We start from the raw sequence: 23,109 nt of genomic DNA on the forward strand, positions 1-23,109 counted from the left end.
TTTAAGTTATTATACTGTTTAGGAGATCTAGGTTTGGACATTTACTTAAAATTTTAAAATTGAGATTTATAAATATAGATAATGTCCCTCTCTCTTGCTGTCTCCATTTCAGTTTCTTGACTTTCTGGAAGGCCTGGTTTTCCCAAAAGAGCAGTTTCTGGTAGAAGTCCGAAAGTGTGATCACGAAAAAAAAATCAAGTATAGCCAATGAATTAAGGACAAGAAGGTTTCCAATCAGGTAGGAACACTTAATCTCACACATTCAACCACCTTAAATAAAGTGTGCTGATGGCTGGATATAACTACTTGGAAAAAGATAGATATATAACCTACAAGGATGCTGTTTGCAATTCCCTTGGCGGTTGTGGTGTTTATCAGCGAGTACCTTGGAGGAAAATGAATACAATAACAGTATGATTTTTTTTTCCATTTTTAGCTCTTTGTTGCCTAGTACATGTAGTGATCTTGGTGACTGGCTTAATCCTAGGAGGTTAGACATGTGGAGCAGCAGATTAATCTTTTTGTTACTTTCTCCTAACACAAATCATTTTCTAGGTTATCTTCATGATCTTCTAGTTGCTTATTAAAATTAATAGCCATGATGACATCAAGTAGTCTTTTTTTTTTTAAGATTTTATTTATTTATTTGACAGAGAGAGACACAGTGAGAGAGGGAACACAAGCAGGGGGAGTGGGAGATGGAGAAGCAGGCTTCCCGCTGAGCGGGGAGCCCGATGCAGGGCTTGATCCCAGGACCCTGGGACATGACCTGAGCCCAAGGCAGATGCTTAATGACTGAGCCACCCAGGCGCCCTCAAGTAGTCTTTTAAGTGAGGAGTAGCTCCAGTCAGTGTTGTGAAGAAATCAGTTGGTTCTTGTTGGGGCACATCTATTTTTGGTCTTGGCAAAAAGTGAGTACACACAGAGAGTTAAAAGGGAGGAAAATGGGGCATGGAAAAGGGGACCTTATTTACCTATGCATGTCAAAATCCCACTAACAATTTTATTTTTCACTAGCAAAATTTGCAATAAAAACTTAAGGCAAAAAGAATAAAGATGTCTCATTATATGGTAAGACAAAAGGCAGTAGAGACATCAAAATCAGGGCCTATCCATTTCATTTGCACTTATATACTCAGTATTTAGCACACCACTTGATCCCTACTCAGTACTCAATGTAAGACCCCTGGGGAATGACTTAGATTGCTTCCATAATTGGTTTTGGAAAAAACGATGCAGTAAACATAGGATGCACATCTTTTCAAATTAGTGTTTTTGTTTTCTTTAGGTAAATACCCAGTAGTGGAATTATTGGATCATATGGTATTTGTATTTTTAATTTTTTGAGGAACCTCCATACTGTTTTCCACAGTAGCTGTACCAATTTACATTTCCACCAACAGTGCACAAGCGTTCATTTTTCTCCACATCCTCACAGACACTTGGGATTTCTTGTCTTTGATTTTAGCTATTCTGACAGGTGTAAGGGGATAGCTCATTGTGGTTTTGATTTACACTTCCCTGATGATTATGATTGTTGAACATCTTTTCATGTGTTAGTTGGCTATCTGTATGTCTTCTTTGAAAAAATGTCTATTTAGTCCTCTGCCCATTTTTTGATTGGATTGTTGTTTTTTTGGTATTGAGTTGTATAAGTTCTTTATACAATTTGGATATTAACCCTTTGTTGGATATATCATTTGCAAATATCTTCTCCCATTCAGTAGGTTGCCTGTTTATTTTGGTGATGGTTTCCTTTGCTGTGCAAAAGCTTTTTATTTTGATGTAGTTCCAATAGTTTATTTTTGCTTTTGTTCCCTTGCCTTAGGAGACATATCTAGAAAACTGTTGCTGCAGCTGTCAGAGAAATTACTGCTTGTGTTCTCTTCTAGGATTCTTAGGGTTTCAGGTCTCACATTTAGGTCTACAATCCATTTTGAGTTTATATTTGTATATGGTATAAGACAGTGGTCCAGTTTCATTCTTTTACGTGTAGCTGTCCAATTCCCAGCACCATTTATTGAAGAGACAGTCTTTTTCCCATTGCATATTCTTGCTTTCTTTGTCAAAGATTAATTGACCAAATAAGTGTGGGTTTATTTCTGGGCTCTCTGTTCTGTTCCACTGATCTATATGTCTGTTTTTGTGCTAGTACCATACTGTTTTGATTACTACAGCTTTGTAGAGAATCTATCTAGTTTTAATCATTTACATATCATCCCCTTACATTTAGGCATAGTACCTACATTAGCCATACTATTAAGTGACTCACATATGGATAGAAAATCCCGATAAACTTCTGTGCCATATTGTTTGCAAAACATGATTTTTGGAGCATTTTTATAATGACAAGGTAAGGGCAATTTCAGAATCATTAAATTCTAAAGTTATTTATACTTTTCCATAGGTATAGCCATAGTACTGCATCAGCTATTTCTCTGTAATCTGCTGTTGCCTTCTTTTGCTTTCCCAAGGGACAACCAAAGCAGTTTAATTAAAGAAAGAAATGTAAGTTTTTGCATAATGCAGCGTCCATAAAACCAAGCACACACACATACAACTCTGTGTCTCTCTGTTTCTCTGTTTCTCTCTCAGATATGAAGATGAAGTAACAATCTAAAATAGCACCCTGGATCTCACTGCAAAAAATAAGAGGAAATCCATCCATATTTGATTATTTTGTTCTTTTATTAATGTCTGATATTCTAATATACTTATTAATAAAAACTAAGTTGCTAGATGGGGAAATAGCTTCGTAACATTTTTGTCTTTGTATTTATCAATAATGTATGGAATTACCTCCACCACTCCATCCTTTTTCTGAATTCTCTTGGGGTAGGAGATTGTAGTTATCAGTTGTTTTTAAATTTCCTAAGCAGCCACAGGACTAGTTGTCACTTAAATAAAGACAGCAAATTGTCCCAAAGTAGGAGGTCTCTTTATGGAAAATAACGTCTTCATATGAAGAGGGAAAACTTTCATAGTTGAATGATTTCAACTTTAAAAGATTAAAGAGTAAATATATATGTGTGTCAAAGCCGACTTCCTTCTCTATAATTAATGACTAGGGGTTATCTTTGGTATGTAGGGGATTTTAACTTTAAAAATACTATTATATATACTTAATACACACAAAAGAATATATTCAAATACATTAGGTTATGAGATATAATAATAAAATAAATATAAATACACCACTAAAACTAAGAACTAGAATCTAAACTGCTGAATCGTTCTGCTCTACTCTGATCATACCTTCCTGCTTTCATCAAAGAAATAACTAACCTTGATTTTATGTTCAACATTCACTTAATTTTTATGTATTTTTTAAACTATATATGTGATTTTGCTTATTATTGACTTATAAAATTGATTTCATATATTTTTTAAAGATTTTACTTATTTATTTGACAGAGAAACACAGTGAGAGAGGGAACACAAGCAGGGGGAGTGGGAGAGGGAGAAGCAGGCTTCCTGCCGAGCAGGGAGCCCGATGCAGGGCTCGATCCCAAGACCTTGGGATCATGACCTGAGCCGAAGGCAGGCGCTTAATGACTGAGCCACCTAGGCGCCCCTGATTTCATATTTTATGTAGTCTTCTGTGCTTGCTTTTTTTCACTCAGCATTTATGTTTCTAAGGTTCATCCATGTTGTGTTAGTGTTCATTAATTTTTACTACTATATAATATTTCACTGTAAATATAAGAAAATGTGTTTATTACTCTGTTGATATTTGGGTTGTTGTGGACATATTTTGAACAGCACTTACATGAACACTTATTTTAATGTTTCCTGGTACACATGTGCAAGATGTGTTTTAACCATAAATAACAAAAAGCAGAACTACTGAATTCAGGTAATCCTCCTGGATTAGCATAGTTAATCCTCCTCCTAGACTAGCATAGTTAAAAGTTTATAATGGTAGTCTGCTTCTCAGTCTATTTGTGCTGGTATCTCTTACTAACATCATAAACTTCTGCCAGTTGTATCATTTTCCATTTGAGGTTTTTGGGTTTTTTCCTAATGCTGTTACTGTTCTTTTTTTTTTTTTAACTCTATCAAATGTCTTTGAATCTGGTAAAGTCTTATTTGTATTAAAATAAAATCAACAGGATTCATAAGAATGAAATTAGGTTCTTGAGAAATTTATAACCTCCTACCTGCATTCAAATTGGAGTAAATCAGCCTGAAATTCATAAACAAAACAACAAAACAAAAAACTGTAAGGAACACTCATACTCAGGAACTCAAAATGGTTGCACATGTTTATCCTGTAAGAGGTCTATAATGAAAGAGAAGGATAAAGACTGCATGTCCAAACCAAAATGCAACCTTGAAAATCACATTTCGGGTCAGGCCATATAACAGTGAGGCAATTCAGTAAATAAATTAAAACAGTTCTTATTTTCAACAATTTCCTAAGTCAACATTGGGAATAATGAAAAACTTATCTTTAACTCCAAGAAATCTGGGCAGTTATTAGTTAAAGCAAATGTGTTGTCCTACTGTTCTACACCTGGCTAAAAATAGTAGTAAGACTTAAGAACACCTGTGGACACTGAACAGACTCTAAATATAGCTTTTTCTTTCTCTAAAAGCTTTTAGAAATGTGCTATCTTTTGTGAAAACTTGGCCTTTGTAAAGGGCACATGGACACTCAGATCAATGACTTTTAGGCCTAAAAAAGCTCTGAAGTATTTTCTTAGTTTGGGAACCCACATTTTGAAGGCATGAAAACTGAGGCCCAAGAAACTCAATATTTTGCTCAGCACCAAATGGTAAAACAAGTAATAATGATGGCACTCAAACCTCTGTCTTCTAAATCCATTGAACATGGATGGCATGGAGTAGCTTGTAATACCTGCTTATTTTCATTGCCCTCAACAACACATTCCTTCTTTTTTTTTTTTTAAGATTTATTTATTTATTTGAGAGAGCGAGAATGAGAGAGAGAGAAAGAGAGTACATGAGAGGGGGGAGGGTTAGAGGGAGAAGCAGGCTCCTCGCTGAGCAGGGAGCCCGATGCGGGACTCGATCCAGGGACTCCAGGATCATGACCTGAGCCGAAGGCAGTCGCCCAACCAACTGAGCCACCCAGGTGCCCCTAGCACATTCCTTCTATGCCTTACCCTTCTTGCTTCTTTAAGAGGGATGATAACTAACTGCAAAATTTAGCTATTACTAAATTTTAAAATTTTTGCTGTTTTATAACTTACTTTGAACTGCTATTTTTCTGTTAAAAATATGTGAGGACATTTTCTTTCCTTCTTGAAATGCCTCTGCCTGCATTTATGATTTTTTACTGTTGAATTATTGAATAGTAATAAGTACAGAAACACATTCTAGTAGAGGAGATAAGTGTTAGGGCAACATGGTGAAGAGTACAGTTGACATGACTTAAAGGGAGATGGAGAGAGAAGGAAGAGAACAAAAATGTGAGTTGTTTGGAGAAAATTAATGGCAAGTTCATGTTTGGCTATTGTCTATACTTAATACAATATAGCCTGACTTAATTTAAATTCCAGATTAACTTCTCTTGTTTGCATTGCTGTAGACTAGGGAGTAAACAAAACAAGATATTTTGTGTTCCACCATTTTGTATTAATTTCTTAAAGATTTCTACAAGACTTTTTTTTTAAATAAAAACCAAAAGACTTGTCTTTGAATCATTTCCCTGCTTCCTTGCACTTTAATAAGCTGATAAATGGAATTTAGCTGAATATTTATGATTAACCCTGTCCCATAATTTTAAAAGCAATAGGGATTGTATGTATGTGCATAAACAGATATAAACACATTTCCTATCAACTGCTCTGCTGACTTTGCAAACAATGAAATAAAGTTTTCAGTCAAAAAATTATTATTGTCATCTAGATATGATAGTGGGGCCAGGCATTGGTAAGTTTAAAGCCATCCTAGGTGATTTATACGTGCAGCGAGATTGCAAGTCTTGCTTCAGCTGAAGCACTTAGATGGGAGTATAAGCAAGCATGGCTCTAATTTCATATCTGAGATCTGTTTTATTTAGAGTTCTTTGGCAAATGCTTCTATGTGTTTTTATACTCTTTAGTTATGCTATAAAACTCCCAAAAGTCGGTGTGAATTAATGAAGTGATATGCAAAAATGAAAGCCTAGAAGATAGGATAAGCATGCGGTCTTCTAATTATCACTCAAATAAGTTTGGTTGACACAGACATTATGGAAATTAAATAAAGACATTAATAACTCATAGTGCTGAAATAAAAATCTTCTGGTTATGTCAGTACAAAAGAAATCCTGATTTGTACCACCAAAGGTTATGAACTCAAAAAATGTTATTTGTTAAATATATATTTAGTACCCTGCACTGTACTTATAACTCTTTTCTGAAATTTGGAGGACAAACAAGAAAAATACAAACGCTCCACCCTCAAGTAGTTTATACTTTGGTCAATGAAATATCTCTATTTTGAGATCTTTTAATTCCTCAGTTTACTGGAACTTCATCATATAAGTTGTTTTTCTATTTATTAAAATCATTGTTTACCACTTTAACTGTTTCTTAAATGTTCCTAGTAATGAAATTGTGTCATAATGATAATTTTCAATACTGATAATAGAGTTAATAATAGAGATGGTCGATATTGATAGCAAAGTGATTTTGACAATCTATAAAATGTCCTGAGGTTTTTCAGAATAACAACTTATCTCCTAGACAAAAAGGCACTTATTTGTCTTCTCACCTTATAAAAAACTTCTTATTCATAGTGATTTTACCACATTTTAAAATTCATATTTTAATATAGTTGCTTTGTGATTATCTCATTTTAAAACTTATTATATAGCTACTATATTTTATGTAAATATTCATATATATTTCTCAATGGCTAGAATAATACATTCTTAATTTCTTAAAGTATTTATTTAATTTATGTTGCCATTCTTCAGCATTCTTTTTTCTCTCTGGAGCCTATCCTACTGACTTCAAAAAGCCTGAGAAATCTGAAAATCCCATATAAAGTGATGGTTGGAAAATCTTAAAATATAATGATGGTGGAGAAAGAGAGTATTAAGCATTGTGCTGAAGAAACATTGAATAAAGAGACTAATCAGTAATTCTAACATTCAGACCTACAATAAACATGAAAAACATTATAATACTGAACAATGCCATTTTCTTTTTTTCATTTTTTTAAAAAATATTTTATTTATTTGAGACAGAGAGAGAGCACAAGTGGGGGGCAGGGGCAGAGGGAAAGGGAGAAGCTGATTCCCTGCTGTCAGGGAGCCTGACAGGAGGCTCAATCCCAGGACCCCAGGATCAGAACCTGAGCCAGAGGCAGATACTTAACCAACCGAACCACTGAGGTGCCCCTCATTTTCAGTAAAGGGGGATATTAAATATTACATAGAAAACTCGTGTCTGCAAAGCAGATAATTGGCAATGATAATACATATATTAAAATATGTGAAGACATAATCATAGCAACTGTTTTTCTTTTTGGCTGAAAAGAGGCATATTGGAGTGCTTAAGCACTATTTCAACTGGAATAGATATTTAGACATTATGCAGAAAATACTTGATTGCAGAAGAGCAGATATTAGCATGTGTGTGAATGTGTGTTTTCAATTAATGCATTTTCGTTCACTAAGAAAAGAATGCCAGATTTACCTTAAATGTGACATTGTGAAATGTTAAAGTGCCTTTTATTAGACTTTTTTCTGCTGCTGCTTTTCCTTTAGCATTCACCAAAAAATGCCATCTTATCATTCATCCAAGTTAGAGATGTAGAAGCAATCCCAGGATTCTCACTGAAGGGCCTTCTACCTTCATGTTCCCCACTCCATAGGTCACAAATTCCTGGCCCTCCTATACCAGACAGCTCTCTCCAATGTATGCCTGCACTTTCACTCTGTAGGCCCAACATCTCTGCCTCAGTCTCCTACTGAAGTTGCTTCTAGTTCACTGTGAGCAGGATCATTTTTAAACCTTCCTCAGTCCTAGGCAACTGTACTTTCGGAAGCTTTACATGACATCTTATCAGATGTATTAAAAATGTATCCATATCACACAGTCAATGTAATTTATAGATAACTCTATGAGAATTGAGCAACGTAGCAGCTGATGAGTTATACAACTATTAGTGTTTGAAAAAATTACTTAAACAAGTTTTTATCTCAGTTTTGCAGATTTTTTTTTCATATTTGAAACCATTTTTTTTTAGATGTCAATTTAGTAAGTCCTTCTCAAATTCCTAGTCCCTGGTGAGTGTGCTTTTACTGTCAGAGGCTGAACAGCCCTGACTGAGGCATCTAAAGATGGGGACCATCACCTGGATGAGTAGACCAGATCTGTGAGAGTTGGAATGCAACATGTTTCTAGAACAAATACAGAAATCAAGAAAGAGATGGTGGTGTCAATTATGTTGTATATCAGATGATAATATTAAAAAGCTAGGTACTGTAGGGATGTCAATAAAATATCATCGAATAATGTCTTAAAACAGTATGTGAACTTCGTACATACTTAAAAAGAAATATTGCTGACAAACAATCAAAAGAAAATGAAGTTTAGTATGCTCCAAAACAAATGTTGGAAAATGGCAGCTGGTTTTATAAGTGGTTAAATCACCTACTAGTTTCATGACTTAATGTTTCCAAATCCTTATTATTTCATCTTTAAAAGTGAGATAATGAGAATACTTATTTGATAGTATTGTTAAATTTAAATTACATAATTCTCATAAACTGTTTAGTGTGGAATCTGGCATATAGGCAATATTTTGTTATTATTGATAAAGCACTAGTAAACAATAACTGTTTCATTATTCTTATGGTTATTGTTACAACTTGGAGCAGACCAGACAATACTACTGAGCTTGATTTGACCATTCATTGTTATTTTATTTTATTATTTTTTTTTAATTTTATTTATTTATTTGAGAGAGAGAGAGAGAGAGAATGAGAGATAGAGAGCACGAGAGGGAAGAGGGTCAGAGGGAGAAGCAGACACCCTGCTGAGCAGGGAGTCCGATGTGGGACTCGATCCCGGGACTCCAGGATCATGACCTGAGCCGAAGGCAGTCGCTTAACCAACTGAGCCACCCAGGCGCCCTCATTGTTATTTTAAAGATGGAAAAGTTAATAATGAATTATTTTGAAATGTGTCAGTGTTCTAACATCCTTTCAAAACCTAAATTATTTACTTGATATAGAAAAAAATAATCTTAGTTCAATGAGAAGGTATAGATTTTAAAAGTATCTCTCCTCCTTAGACTCATACAGACCCAGAAAAGAAGATAAGACAAAGGATTTAGAAAGTATTATATAACAAAGAACAGCACCAGCCCCAGGCTTTTAATGCTTTTGTAATTTTGATGTGAATAACCCCAGGCTCCCATTCTAACATCAGTACTACCACAGACTGTGTTAAGACATGGTCAAGTCAATTAACCTCTCTCTGCTTTAGTTTCTTCATCTGTAAAGTGCAAGTAATATTAGTTACCACTTGCCAACTAGCAGTACTTCTTCAGCTAATTGTCTCAGCAGGGATGTTGCAAAGATTAGCTGATAAATGATTTATAAACCCCTTGAAATATTAAATAAGTGATGTAAAAAGCTCTAACAAGAGAAGGACAGAACAAATCATTCCATGAATTAATTTGCTACTTAATCATATATAGTTTATTAAAAAAAAAACAAAAAACACCCTAGAAAGAGGTAGCCCTCAGTACAGTGAAAATAGGATAGATTACTAGGAATTGTAGAGTGCTTTTTGTTGCTGTTATTTTTTTAAAAAATCCTCTTATAATTACGAATATATAGAACAAAAAGTATATTAGAGGAAATGATTATAGGTTACCTCCCTAAATTGATGAAAATTCTTCAAGGAAGGAAAAGAACTGAATAAAAATAAGGAAACACACTTTCTCAGACTACCTTTACTATTAACAATGGTATAACCCTGACAAATTTACTTAACCAATAAGGAGTTTGAGTAAGATAATTGAAAACAAATCTATAAAATGCTTTTTATAGATGTACAAACAACATAAAAATCCTGTGCCAACCTCTGTAAAGGACTAAAAAATTAAAGACCCAAATCTCAAGGAAAATGTAAGAGAACAACAGGAAAATAGTTCTTGCACAGTGCCAAATTAAATGAACACTCTTAAAGTTATTCATTATATCTGGAGATGGGAAGAGGGTGTGGTTTATAAATTCGGCTTGAGAGATGAGTAGGATTTTGTTGTCATTGGGAGAGAAGGGCATTCTAGGTTGAGAAAACAGCATTAGAAAACCAGTTGAATACAACATATATTGCAAGTGTTAGCTATGAATGATCCTTAGTATGCATGAGAGGGATAGTTTAGGGAAAGATACTAGTAAAGTAAGTTGGTTTCAATTTCTAGAAGGCCATGCAAAAAAAATTGAACTATGTTTGGTGGGTTTCCAGGAGCCACTGAAGATTTTTAAGTACTTTACGTTTTATAAAGTTAATTCTGGTGATAGTGTAAAGGGTAAGTTGGAGAACAATACATTTAGTTAAGTAAGTAGTTAGCATATAATTGCAGTAGTCAAGAAAGATGATGAAACCAGTGACCAGAGGAAAAATGGAAATGAAGAATATAAAATGGACATTGAATAGATAGAAATAAAACAATGAGGTTTGGGAAATGATTAGATGTAAAGATGAAATGTGAATAATTATGGGAATGGAGTAATTGAAGACAATTCTAAGATTTCTATAATAGGTACCTGAGAAAATAGTAGTAATATACATTAAAATAATGAGAATAATGAATAGTTTGTGGGTGGAGGTGGAGATACAGCAAAGAGATTCCGTTTTGAACTTACCAAATTTGAGTTTTTGAGGACAATCAATGGTGGAATATTTAGTAGGCAATAAAAATTCTGAGCTAGGGGCACCTGGGTGGCTCAGTGGGTTAAGTGTCTGACTCAGGTCATGATCTCCCGGTGGTGAGATCCAACCCTACATTGGGCTCCAGGCTCAACAAGGAGTCTGCTTCAGATTTTCTCCCCCCGTCCCTCTCCCTGCTCACTCCTGTGTGTGCAAAAAAATAAATAAATAAAATCTTAAAAAAAAACTTCTCAGCCTATACTTCAGAAAAATATCAGGCCCCCAAATTATTAATTTGATAGTCCTCTATATACAGGTGGCAGTTAAAACTATGGGGTAGAAGAGATTATCAACAGTGAAATTATTTCCTAACAGAATATAGCCTGTACTTCTGGCTTTATAACATTTTTAGGCTTGAATTTCTCATTACAAAGTTTTGATTTGTTAAGCATTGTGGAAAGGAAAAAAAGATTTGAATCTGAGCTAAAGGAAGTTTCAGAGAATTTACGTAATGATACAAATGACTAGATTATGAGTTTATAAAAACCAGTGTGAAAATGGGCCCGTGTCAAAAAAAGGAAATATATATGCAGATAGATAGATGATAGATAGATAGATAGATAGATAGATAGATGATAGATTGATAGAGATATATATCTAGGTAGATATCTATATATAAAACCTTGAATGAAGACATAAGGGTCACAGTTATCACATCACTGGGATCAGAGATGAATTGATGAATAGAGAAAAAGAGAAAAGATTGAGAAGAATAATCATTAGTATCAAACATTGAAACTTTTTTGAACCTGAGAATTTTTTATATACACTGAAAATCAGGGAGAAAGTGAAGTACTTCCTTCAACCAAGCCAGATGGGATACCATGTTTAATAGTATTAGTCAAAATCTTATTGTAAAAACCATCAGGGGCGCCTGGGTGGCTCAGTCATTAAGCATCTGCCTTCGGCTTAGGTCATGATCCCAGGGTCCTGGGATCAGGCCCCGCATTGGGCTCCCTGCTTGGCGGGAAGCCTGCTTCTCCCTCTCCCACTCCCCCTGCTTGTGTTCCCTCTCTCATTGTGTCTCTGTCTGTCAAATAAATAAATAAAATCTTTAAAAAAAAAGAACCATCAAAAAGACATTCTACTTTTTTTCTCATATTCGGCAGAATTGATTCTAGCAATGTTTTTGTGATAGAAAGGTCAATGCCCTGGATTCAGAATAAAAAAAGATTTGACTTCACCTAGTTAATAAAAATTGCCATCTCTCTGTGTGTATAACTCAGTATATGAGATTGCTTTTTGAAAGAATGCTTTTGATGGGACACTATCCAAACTCTTCAGAAGTGTAATACCTGTTCTTTTTATACTAAATAATACTCTAGAGCATGCAATGTCATCACCTGGTGCAGGAATTATAATTATACCTTAACAGAAGAAACTTTTGTAGAATTTTTTAAGTTGTGGCTATTAATAGGGTTGTGGTTTTTATTTCTTCTTTGCTGTCACTAACTCCAAAGTGCGACTAGAATATAGCTCAATTCAAGGAAAAAGGGAATTGAGGTAGCTTCGAGTTCTAGAACTTTGCTCTGAGCTTCACACTTAGTGTGAAGCCCTCTGATTTGTGAGATTAAGGGCTTTTTTTAAAATAAGCTACTAGATTCTTAAGCTTGAATTACATAAACAAGAAGAAATTATAACAGGAAAAGAGGAGAAAAAGATGGATAGTCCTTCGCCTGGAAATAGAGCAGCTGATATTTCCAGAATATTTTAGGAATCAAAAATTTGCTTAAATTATTTACCAAAGAGTTTCCTTCTACAATCTGTAGCATTTATCAGCTTCCTGTTACTATGATATCAACAATTCAGGTCCCCCAAACTCTTTCAGTCAGTCTCTGAGATACTTTCACTGCGTTCATAAGTTCAAAATAATTTTCATAATAATACTGATGATACTTGCCTTTTTTACTTGGCTGTCATTTGCACTAATGGTGCAGAAGCCTGGTGGGAAAAACTGCTAGCACCTCAGCACTTATCAAGTCGCAACACCAAACTCTCCTGTAACCCTGGTATTCTTCACCATCACACACTCACAGTTAATATTTTTAAAATGCTAGATTTGCCTACAGATATACTTGATGAAGCAGTAACAAATATTGTATCAAATCTTGTCCCCTGAGGACAGATCTGTTTAACCTCTTTGTGATGAACTAGGAAGTCACATGAAGCACTTCTGCCAGGTACCAAAGTGAATAGTTGTCTCCAGTAAACTACTTGGGTGACTACTGGGGTTGAGAGCTGAACTAGCCACTTTTTCATAAGTCACCATTTTTACTTGAAAGAACAACTGACAGGCAAACTGTGGTTTTTTTCAAACTTGGATATTTGGCAGAGATTTTCTTAAAAATGAACAAAATGAGCTTGTCACTTCAAGGGAAGCAAAACCCAACTGTATCTATTGGCAATGATTAAATCTGAGCTTTCAAACAAAAGTTACAATTTTGGAAAACTTACTATCTGCCCCTGTGAACTTGTCAGTTTCCTAATCCTTAAAGACTTTTCTGATGAGATAGGTGGTGTAACTAACATATGTGATATTGTATAATACAGTACCATTTGGAATTTTTGCATAACCCAGTGAGCAGTATCTTCCAAATGACCAATGCTTGATACTAAATGCGTGCGCGCACACACACACACACACACACATATGTATGCATATGTATATATATATGCATAAGCAAAAGGTCCATTTAAAGTACAAGACAGACAATAGATTTTAATAAAACAGAGTATGGAAAGCATATTGATATGGTTGTAGATTCCACATTGCAAAAAAAAAAAAAAATCCACAATCATCTGAAAAGGCTATTTAAACTCTCCTAACATTTCCAACTAAAAAATCTGTGTGAGTCCAGATTTTCCTCATATACTTCAACTAAAACAGCATATTGAGACAGATTGAATGCAGAAGCAGATATGAGAAACCAGATGTCTTTTATAAAGCCAGACATTTACAAAATTAAGCCAGAGAATTGCAAAATGTAAAACAATGTCATTCTTGTCACTTTTTTTTTTTTTTGCTTTGGAAATATATTTCATTTCATTAAAAATATATTATTTATGGAAACATGTAATAGGATTATTATTTACACTTTTAAGTGGATTAATAAATATTTTAAAATATTTCGGTTTTAATTTCTCATATGATAAATATTAGCAGCTATAACTACATAAACAAAAGCTCACTAGTGTTTTCAATAATTTTTGAGAATGTAATGGATATCTGAGACCAAAATGCTCCAGAAACACTAATGTAGACCAAGCCCTAAGCACATAGTAAACTACTCAGAAGCTTTTAACACACTTTTGAGAAGTTATATAATTGCATTTGTAATATAGGACAGGAAGAATTTTCCTTCTCTTTTAAACTTAAAAGAAATCATACCATTCATACTAGAGAGAAGACTTCAGTGCCTGCTGGTGGCATTCTCTTCATTCTTTCTTCCAAGTCTGTGAGTCTCATTTCATGTGTCCCCATTTACAGGAGTAAAATTAGCATGTTATCTAGTCACCATTTGGCTCATGACTCAATGTCACTATAAAAATCATTTTAGCAGCTTCATACGCCCAACTTCTTTTAAGATACACATCTATGTGGAATGCTTCAACTTATTTAATATAGGAGACGTAAGTACATACTTTTCCTAGCCTCTTGCAATCTATTCAAATCTGTGAAATCTACAAGGGTAAAATCTTTTGGTTTAGTCTCTCAAATAATTTGTATATATGATATTTAAAAAGATAATGACATAAACAAGGGAAAGACCAACATGAATCTCAGTTTAGAAATCCATTATACAAATGAAGAATTTTTAGAATACCAATATACTGTTTCTTTTGTTAGAGTGAGAAAGTGAGATTTTTTTAAAAAGGGGGAAAAGAAAGAGCAAGCTTGTTCCTTAGTCCTGAATTTTGATTGGCTTTTTAGATATCAATATTTGGAGATTTATGGTTTAAAATTTAACCTAACTTTAAATGGTACAGTACTTAAATAATGAAATGTGTTTCTTTCTCTCTAATCAGACTATTAGTATAATTTGCTTTTTTTCTCTAACTGGATACAAAAAATAAAAAATAACCATTTTATCTTGTTTATATCTAGTACTACCATTTTGCTTTATCTACAAAATTCTAATTATAGCAACATAAACAGGAAACTTTAGTGGAGCCCACTTTTGGTAAATTTTGCAGGTTTTATTCTAATTATTTTTATAAGGCCAGAATGTGTGCTAATTGCTACTCTATTAAACCTCTACCAGGTTTAATAATCTAATGCTGACATTAGATTTTTTTTTAACTTTTATCATTTTTTGGTGAGTATCTATTAGACATAATCATTTGGCAATAGCGTCCCAGAATATCTAAGCAAAATTACAAAGTCATTATACAGTGGTGTATTTGGTGTCAAAGATATTTCCGGTCTCTGGTAGTCATATCACTAAACTGAAGAGCTGTGTCTGTTTAACTGAAAGAAAAAATAACATAGCTGCCATGCATGTAAAAATAACTCTTTTTTCAGCACCTAATGGGAATTCACTAAAAGAACTATAATCATGGAAAGAGAGGGAAAAAAAAAAAAGAGTTCATAGCATCTATATATTTTGTCTAAAAATGTAATTGTATTCTTCCTCATTCATGTGTTTACATGTGCGCTATTTGTCAGCTATTTTTCTTTTTAGTGAAAAATAAGTCTATTGTTCAGAGAAAAAAATGTAATAAAAATGAAATACTACTTTTATGATAACTATTATTATAATAATAATTATAATGGACCATAATTGAATGCCCAGTACTCAGCACAGCAATCTAGCAACTATGTTTTGTAAGTATTTAAGGAGAGAAGTTTATAGGAATGAGCTCTTCTCACAAATGCCATTAGTGTCTTTCAAGCCAATTGAAAACCATATATACACATTTTAAAGGTGAACACAATATACACTTACATCTGTCAAAACCTTCTTTCTTATTCCATGTTCTTGTTACTTAAGAGAACACTAAGCGAAAATTCAAATTAAGTTGTTGGCTCCCCTCTTTATAAGCAGAATTACTGCCAGGATCTTTTAACATTCCCAGATATACAAATCATAACACAGCACATATTCTTTTAATTCATATCTTGTCATGGAAAATGTCACCACTTTTATCTGTTTCAAATCTCCTTAAACTATTAAAATCTCCTTAAAACTATTAAAAGCAAAGTGAATTAGATATTAAACCCCCACAGTCACATGTATTATTATGAGTCTATGTATAAAAATGATAATGGCAAAAAAGGGAAAACTTCTATTGCAAAATACAATGCTTTCTATGCAAAACCCATAGACCTGGGTAAGTCAGAGTTCTGTGTGTTATTTAGCAGTCACTTAGTATCTCTGAGATTTATTTTCTTCATCTGAAAATAAGGATATTTTAGCCTACTCCATAGCATTGCTATCAGATGAGAAATGATAGCGGTTGTGCTTTAAAAAAAAAAAAAAAAGCTTGTGTTTTAAAAAGCCATAAAGAGACTGAGAGTGAGAGACAGTAACAGTGATTGTTAGACAAACTTATTCCTGTAACTCCACCTTTCCTTAACTTTTATGAGATAATATTTATTAGGTTGATATGCATGTCCAATTCTAAATCGTCAAAGTAACATAGAAATTAGATACTGTGTTGGTTAATGGTGGTAGAATAGATAATGAAAATATCTTTATAACTAATAACACTGAATTACTCCAAGGTCAAACCTTTATTCAAACTTACAACTTACTCACAGACAGGCAAGCTGGTAAAGTAGAAAAATGAAGTAAGACTTTTAGACCTTCATTCCAGACACTTAATTAAATGTGTGAAGATGAGCAGATCATAGAATTGTCTAGTCCTCAGATTCCTCACCTGTAAAAATTTCTGGATTTTTAGGATTTGGTAATTTAGTATAAACAGGGAAGAGGGAAGTTCTCTGTGGCTACTGATGAAGGATGTAATATATTTTTTCTTCATTGTTTAGTTTTATTCAACATACTTTTATTTAGCACTGACGGTATGCAAAGGACTCTACTAGAAACTGTATGTAACTAAAACATTAAAATGTAGTTCCTAAGACAGGAACTACATTTTCCTGACCAAACATAAGTCAGAGCTTATGTTCGGTCTAGAAGGAGAGGTACTAAAATGCTAGTTAGAATTTAAGTGCCCTATAATGCACAAATCAAGGCCCAAGTGGGAGTGCCAGCTGAAAAGACAGGGAAAAGAAGACAAAGAGAAGATGGCATTTATTTGGCTGAATTCTGAGGGCTAAATCCATTTCAACAAGCAATTCAACAAGCAAGTTTGTTAGAGGAAGGCATTCCAGGGAGAATCACAGACTTCAGCAATAGAGCAGCAGAGAAGCTCTGGAAAAATATTTTGCATTATTCTGCAACGTACCAAGTATGAGAGTTAGGGATTGAAATTAAAGCAACAAAAGTGGATTCTTTCCAGATTGTGGAAAAGCTCAGCAATAATCCTGGGCAGAGCTTGCCCTGTGTTTTACAGGGAGCAAATATGAGTGACATCAAATAAAAATCAACATGACCTGGCAAGTGATTAGACATGGCTATCAAGTGAAAGAAATAAGCAAAAGTATGCTTCAACATAGTGTATTAGTAAGGCCAGTTTATTCTATGTTTTGTTGTCATCTTATTTTGTTTTACTGAATTTGAAATGCTTATGCAAAACCAGGTGAAAATATCTATGTAGCAAGCAGTTGCCCTTGTGTGTGAGGTGCCTGTTAAAACAGTCTAAACAGGAGATGCATACTTTTGCATTATCCATTGTGAGGAATTAGAAGCCATGGATTAGATGAGTTTTTCAAGTTAGACAGGAAAGAAGAAAAAAAGGTCAAGGACTGACCTTAAATTCCTACAAAATGTTCCCTAGGAAGAGAAATCTGTGAAGAATACAAAAGTCAAATAGGATGGAACCAGAATGGTAAGGTGATAGCTGTGGTGTTTTTTTTTTTAATTTTTTATTGTTATGTTAATCACCATATATTACATCATTAGTTTTTGGTGCAGTGTTCCATGATTCATTGTTTGTTCATAACACCCAGTGCTCCATGCAGAACGTGCCCTAGCTGTGGTGTTTTGTTTTGTTTTGTTTTTGTTTTTTTATCAGCACCTACCATGTGCTTAACATTGTATTAGGCTCTTTGGATATGTAATCCAAATGAATTCTCATAGCTGCCTTGAGAACTAAGTATATTTATGACAATTTATAGATGAAACAATGAGTACAGAAATATTAGATATAGCATAACAACTTAATGGAAAGTCTAGGTTCAAATACAGATAGCTATAATATCTATAATACTACCTGTAATAATCTTGCCTCTGTAGCTTGCAGTATGTGCTGGGGGAGAGTTTCAAGGAGAATGTAATTGTCAATGTCATGTATTGTAGAGAGATCAAACCAGGATGGGCATTCACAAGAAATGTAATAATTAAGCAGTAACTTAATGTTAATACAAATCATTTTAGTGATCCATAAGAATGTAATCTCCATAAAACATACTACATAAAAGCCAATGGAATACAGACATTTTAAAGATTTGTTCAAGGAAAGTGAGAAAATAAAAGTAGCTGACCCTTTCTGAGAAATTTAAAAAAGGAAAGAGATGGTTGTGTAAAGATGTATGAAGGTTGAGGAAGAATATTTGGTTAAATGATTGGGTTTTTTGTTGTTGTTTTCTGGTTTTGTTTTTTTGTTTTTTTTTTTTTTTAGTAAGAGGACTTGAACATGCTTACAGACTTATGGGAGAAATGCAGAGGAGAAAGAAGACTCAAATTATTGAGGAAAACAAATAATGAATGGAGCAAGGTCCTATAGGAGGCGACAGGAAATAGAATCAATAGCATGCCTTAGAAAGAAAGAAACCAGTTCATCTAGGAAAGAAAGAATAGTGTTTTACAGAGAAATATGTTTGAGAGAGGAAGAAATTTAAGAGAATTTGAAGCAGATGTCCTATATCTTCTCAGAGAAGGAAGATGCAAAGTCATATCTTAAGGCAGGTGGTATCTGGTTGTGTGGCCTGTAAAGCATTTGGAATCCTTCCCACAGAGAAAAGCATAAGGAAGAGTCAACTAGAGGTGAACAAAAGAATTTCTGAACAACTCAGAGTGTATACTAATAATAGAGTAAAAAATTTCTAGTTGAGCCAATTGGCACAATTTTGTGACTTTTTCTGGTAACACTAAGCTACCCAGTTAATGAGATCAGAGAAAGTGCACCATGCTGTTTTCCTAGGTGAGGCTTAGGAAGATCAAGGTGACAGTAGGTCAAAGGGCCTTCTTGATGCCAAAAAGAAGTTACATGAAATTGGTTGGCGATTGATCCAGACTGAACCTGGAGGAAGCTAAGAAAGGGTTAAAGGAATTAAAAATATAACCAGTGCGAAGAACAGATTCATTAAGAGGAAGAGGGGAAAAAAAGAATAGGTGGTTATGGCCATGAAAGGAATCTCCAAATTCAGAATTTTAGAAATGAGATCGTTTTAAGTGATCATTGTTTTTACATCTTCACTTGAAGTGCGATTAATCATCATGCCTTTCAGCTTTCCCCTTACGTATTAGAAAATGGAAGAACAGGAGGTCAAGTGATTTTCCAAAAGTCACTCCATGACTAAACCCAGGATCTTCTGAAGAGCATTTTAAAATTTTAAATAAAATAATAGCCATTAAATCATATTCCCTTAAAAAATAATGGTAGATATAGTTGAGTGAATGGAAACCAAGTTACTCATAATATAGTCACAGTAAGCATGTACATACATATATTTCCTATTTCAAAAGTGTATTATGCTATTCCTCCCTCATTCCTGTTTCAGCTTCCTCTTAAAGAAGAGAAAATATAAAAGTTTTCTCCAGATTGAATTAATAGCTCCCTCATCAATATGCATTGGGGCAACTCAGCCTAAAAGGATGTGCAACTGACTGCCATCCTAAATTGCAGTGTAGATGGCATCAAGTTATTTCATTGTGCAAGTGTGCATGCCCATGATGATGTATAGGTTCCACCATTTTTGCTTCCCCCATATTTCTTATACTTTGAAAAGATTCCTTTCTCTTGATTATTGATATGTTTTTAATCTTAAACTATAATAAAATGTAATTGGAATATTTAGGAATAGGAGGGAAATTATTTTAAAGTTCTGTTTAAACAAATTAATGCAACAGAAATTTATTGTTTCTTATCTTACCATCCTTCTTTTGACTTTTAGGGAAGGACATAAATTGATTTTATTTTTTTTTAAGATTTTATTTATTTATTTGACAGGGAGAGACAAAGCGAGAGAAGGAACACAAGCCAGGGGGAGTGGGAGAGGGAGAAGCAGGCTTCCTGCTGAGCAGGGAGCCCGATGCAGGGCTCAATCCCAGAACACTGGGATCATGACCTGAGCCGAAGGCAGACATTAACAACTGAACCACCCAGGTGCCCCAGGAAGGACATAAATTTAAACATAGAAAAAACCAAAGATTTGTATTTGGTGGTCTTTTGTTAATACATATATCATATTTTACCTTGAAAATATTTTTTTTAGAAAACTCACTTTCATTGGCTCCTTTTTGGGGGTGGGCAGAGGGAGAGAAGAGAGACACCCTAAAGCAAGCTCCATGCCCAGCATGGAGCCCAACAAAGGGCTTGATCTTACAACCCTGAGATCATGACTTAAGCTGAAATCAAGAGTCTGACTTAACCAACTGAGCTACCCAGGCACTCCTAATTGACTCCTTTTTAAACCTGAACATTTTATTTCAAAGATTCAGTCAAGAAGGATTGTTATTCCTCTCAAGCAATGACTTAACAAAGGGGCCACAGGGAACCATCCTCCTGGACTGGGAGCAGTTATTTGGTCACTGACATTGCTTAGAATTGCTGGGGGGCACCTGGGTGACTCAGTCAGTTAAGTATCTGCCTTTGGCTCAGGTCATGATCTCGGGGTCCTGGGATCAGCCCCTGCATCAGGGTCCCTGCCAGCAGGGAGTCTGCTTCTCCCTCTCCCTCTGCCTCTGCCTCCAACTCATGCTCGTGCACTCCCTCTCTCTCTCAAATAAATAAATTAAATTAAATTAAAAAAAGAATTGCTGGTACATGGTGATAATAAAAAGCAAACTGAATTTTGGTCCAATTTCATTATTGTTCTTAGACTCTGCAGACAATGTACTTGCATTCTGCTTATCTCTAGGATGGACCACTTCCATTCCAACCCCAACCTTGGTATGCTACTGCTCTCAAGTTCTTATCTCTGCGGTTGAAGACTGACTAAAATGATATTAGAAAAGGAGAATTTTATGACCTAATCAGGTTTCCACAAATTATAGTATTCAGGTCAAATCTGGTCCTATTACTATTTTTCCAAATACAGTTTATTACATTTATTTAACATATTTTACTTGGACTACTTTTGCACTACAACCACAAAATTGAGTAATTGGAATAGAGACCATATAGCCCTCAAAGCCTAATTTATTTACTACCAGGCCTTTACAGAAAAAATTCGCTGACCTTTGATCAACGATTAAAGCATTACTTGCTTTGCAAACACGTCAGCAAGACAATTATTTCACATTCATATATTAGGCCAGTAATTGAACAAGTGTCTTTGTTAAATGTTACCATTGACCAACATTATATTTACCTATTAGTTTTTCTTTGTTTTGTAGTCCCTGCTATGTGGATATTTGTTAGCAATGACTGATGTGGAAACTACATATGCAGATTTCATTGCTTCAGGAAGAACAGGTAGAAGAAATGCAATACATGATATCCTGGTTTCCTCTGCAAGTGGCAACAGCAATGAATTAGCCTTGAAATTAGCAGGTCTTGATATCAACAAGACAGGTGAGTTGTTTGACACACATCTCTCTGTGAACATGGGATTATTTGTAGCATTTCACTGAGGAGGATTAAAACATGAAAACCACCTTTGAAAGTAATTTGGTAGAGTTAGAACAGTCTAAGGCAAGATGAAAGCCAAGGACTACGCCATTTTCAGTGTCTTCTCTTTATAGGGTTTCCCACTCAAATGCAGAATTCTTAATTTTATTTTACTAATGCAATCAATAAAGCACATGGGTTTTAAAAAAATTCTAATCTCCATAAAAGCTCTGAAATTTCTACAGAGAATATTTAACAAAGTTGGAGCTCCTACCTTCAGTAACACATTGGCCACCTATAACATTTCAATAACTATTTTGAAGGAAAAGGGTCTCTAGGTCACTATTGAAAATGGAAGTAAAACAATTTGTTACATCAATGTCTTAGGTAAAAGGTCTTTCAGTTTTCTTTTCATGATAGAATGGGTTTTTGGAAAATTTGTCTTATTATTGGGCTTTGTACTCTTCTTACCCAAGTACCAATGGAAAAGTAAAACAAGTTTGTAATATCAAAGTACTTCTGAGTATTTAAATGAATCCCAATAGTTCTTTCATCCATACTTTTGCAAGATTTAAAACTGGATGTATTTCCCTAACAAATCTTGTATAAAAATAACCTTTAAAAGTGAAAAAAAGGAGTTCATGATTAAGGAACCACAGTGTTGTGTACATGAAAAGCACTTACCAGTTTCTGGCTCATGGTAACTGCTCAGTACTTCTTTGCTATTAGAGTTTTTATGACAAAGCTTTCCAGTTATTGGAAAACTGAGTCAGAGTATAGGTTAATGAAACAGCTTAACAATATTACCCTAAGTACTAGGGATAGTACTTTATTCAGTGGCTAAAGGTCAGCAGGTCATAGATTGGTCTTTTCAAATTCAAATTGAAAATAAAACTTTAACATCACCACCTTGAAATATACAGACTTAACATATATTTTAGCTTTTGTTGTTTCCCTATTATTAATTACCAGAAGTTACTTATCAAAGCAGCTCTCAGAAGGGACTTAGGGAATTACTGCAATTTGGTGGCATGAGGTAAGTAAAGTTCTTCTGTAGTCTTTGAGAGTTTGCTAATTTCTTTTATAAGATTTGTATTTTTATTTATATGTTAATATTCTATTTTAAATAATCTGCATTAATTTTAGACACCCCTAATATTATTAATAGAGCAGTTCCATTTCTTCTTTTTTTGTTTTCACCGAAATTAAGACTCATCAGGATCAAGACCTATCTTACACAAGATAATATATTAAATTATTATATAACAATTGAAATTGATATTTTATATTAATAAATATAAGAAAATAA

At 34.2% G+C, this 23,109-nt stretch overlaps 1 protein-coding gene across 3 annotated transcripts in view; it reads left to right on the plus strand.

Annotated features, from left to right (window-relative positions):
• PKIA (cAMP-dependent protein kinase inhibitor alpha) overlaps positions 1 to 23,109 on the plus strand; it is a 92,580-nt gene that overhangs the window by 64,180 nt on the left and 5,291 nt on the right. Inside the window, exons 2-3 of one of the 3 annotated variants that reach the window (XM_073892912.1) lie at positions 113 to 238; positions 21,587 to 21,764. In XM_073892912.1, the coding sequence (XP_073749013.1) occupies positions 21,614 to 21,764 (151 nt within the window). In that variant the 5' untranslated portion in view covers positions 113 to 238; positions 21,587 to 21,613. Of the gene's footprint in view, positions 1 to 112; positions 239 to 14,396; positions 14,532 to 21,586; positions 21,765 to 23,109 lie in introns of those variants that run through there. The other 2 variants (XM_025871469.2, XM_073892913.1) reach the window with 2 other exon arrangements.

This window comes from Callorhinus ursinus, unplaced genomic scaffold (assembly GCF_003265705.2).
Source record: "Callorhinus ursinus isolate GAN/ISIS: 27379988/994484 unplaced genomic scaffold, GSC_fseal_2.0 scaffold5, whole genome shotgun sequence".
NCBI lineage: Eukaryota > Metazoa > Chordata > Mammalia > Carnivora > Otariidae > Callorhinus > Callorhinus ursinus.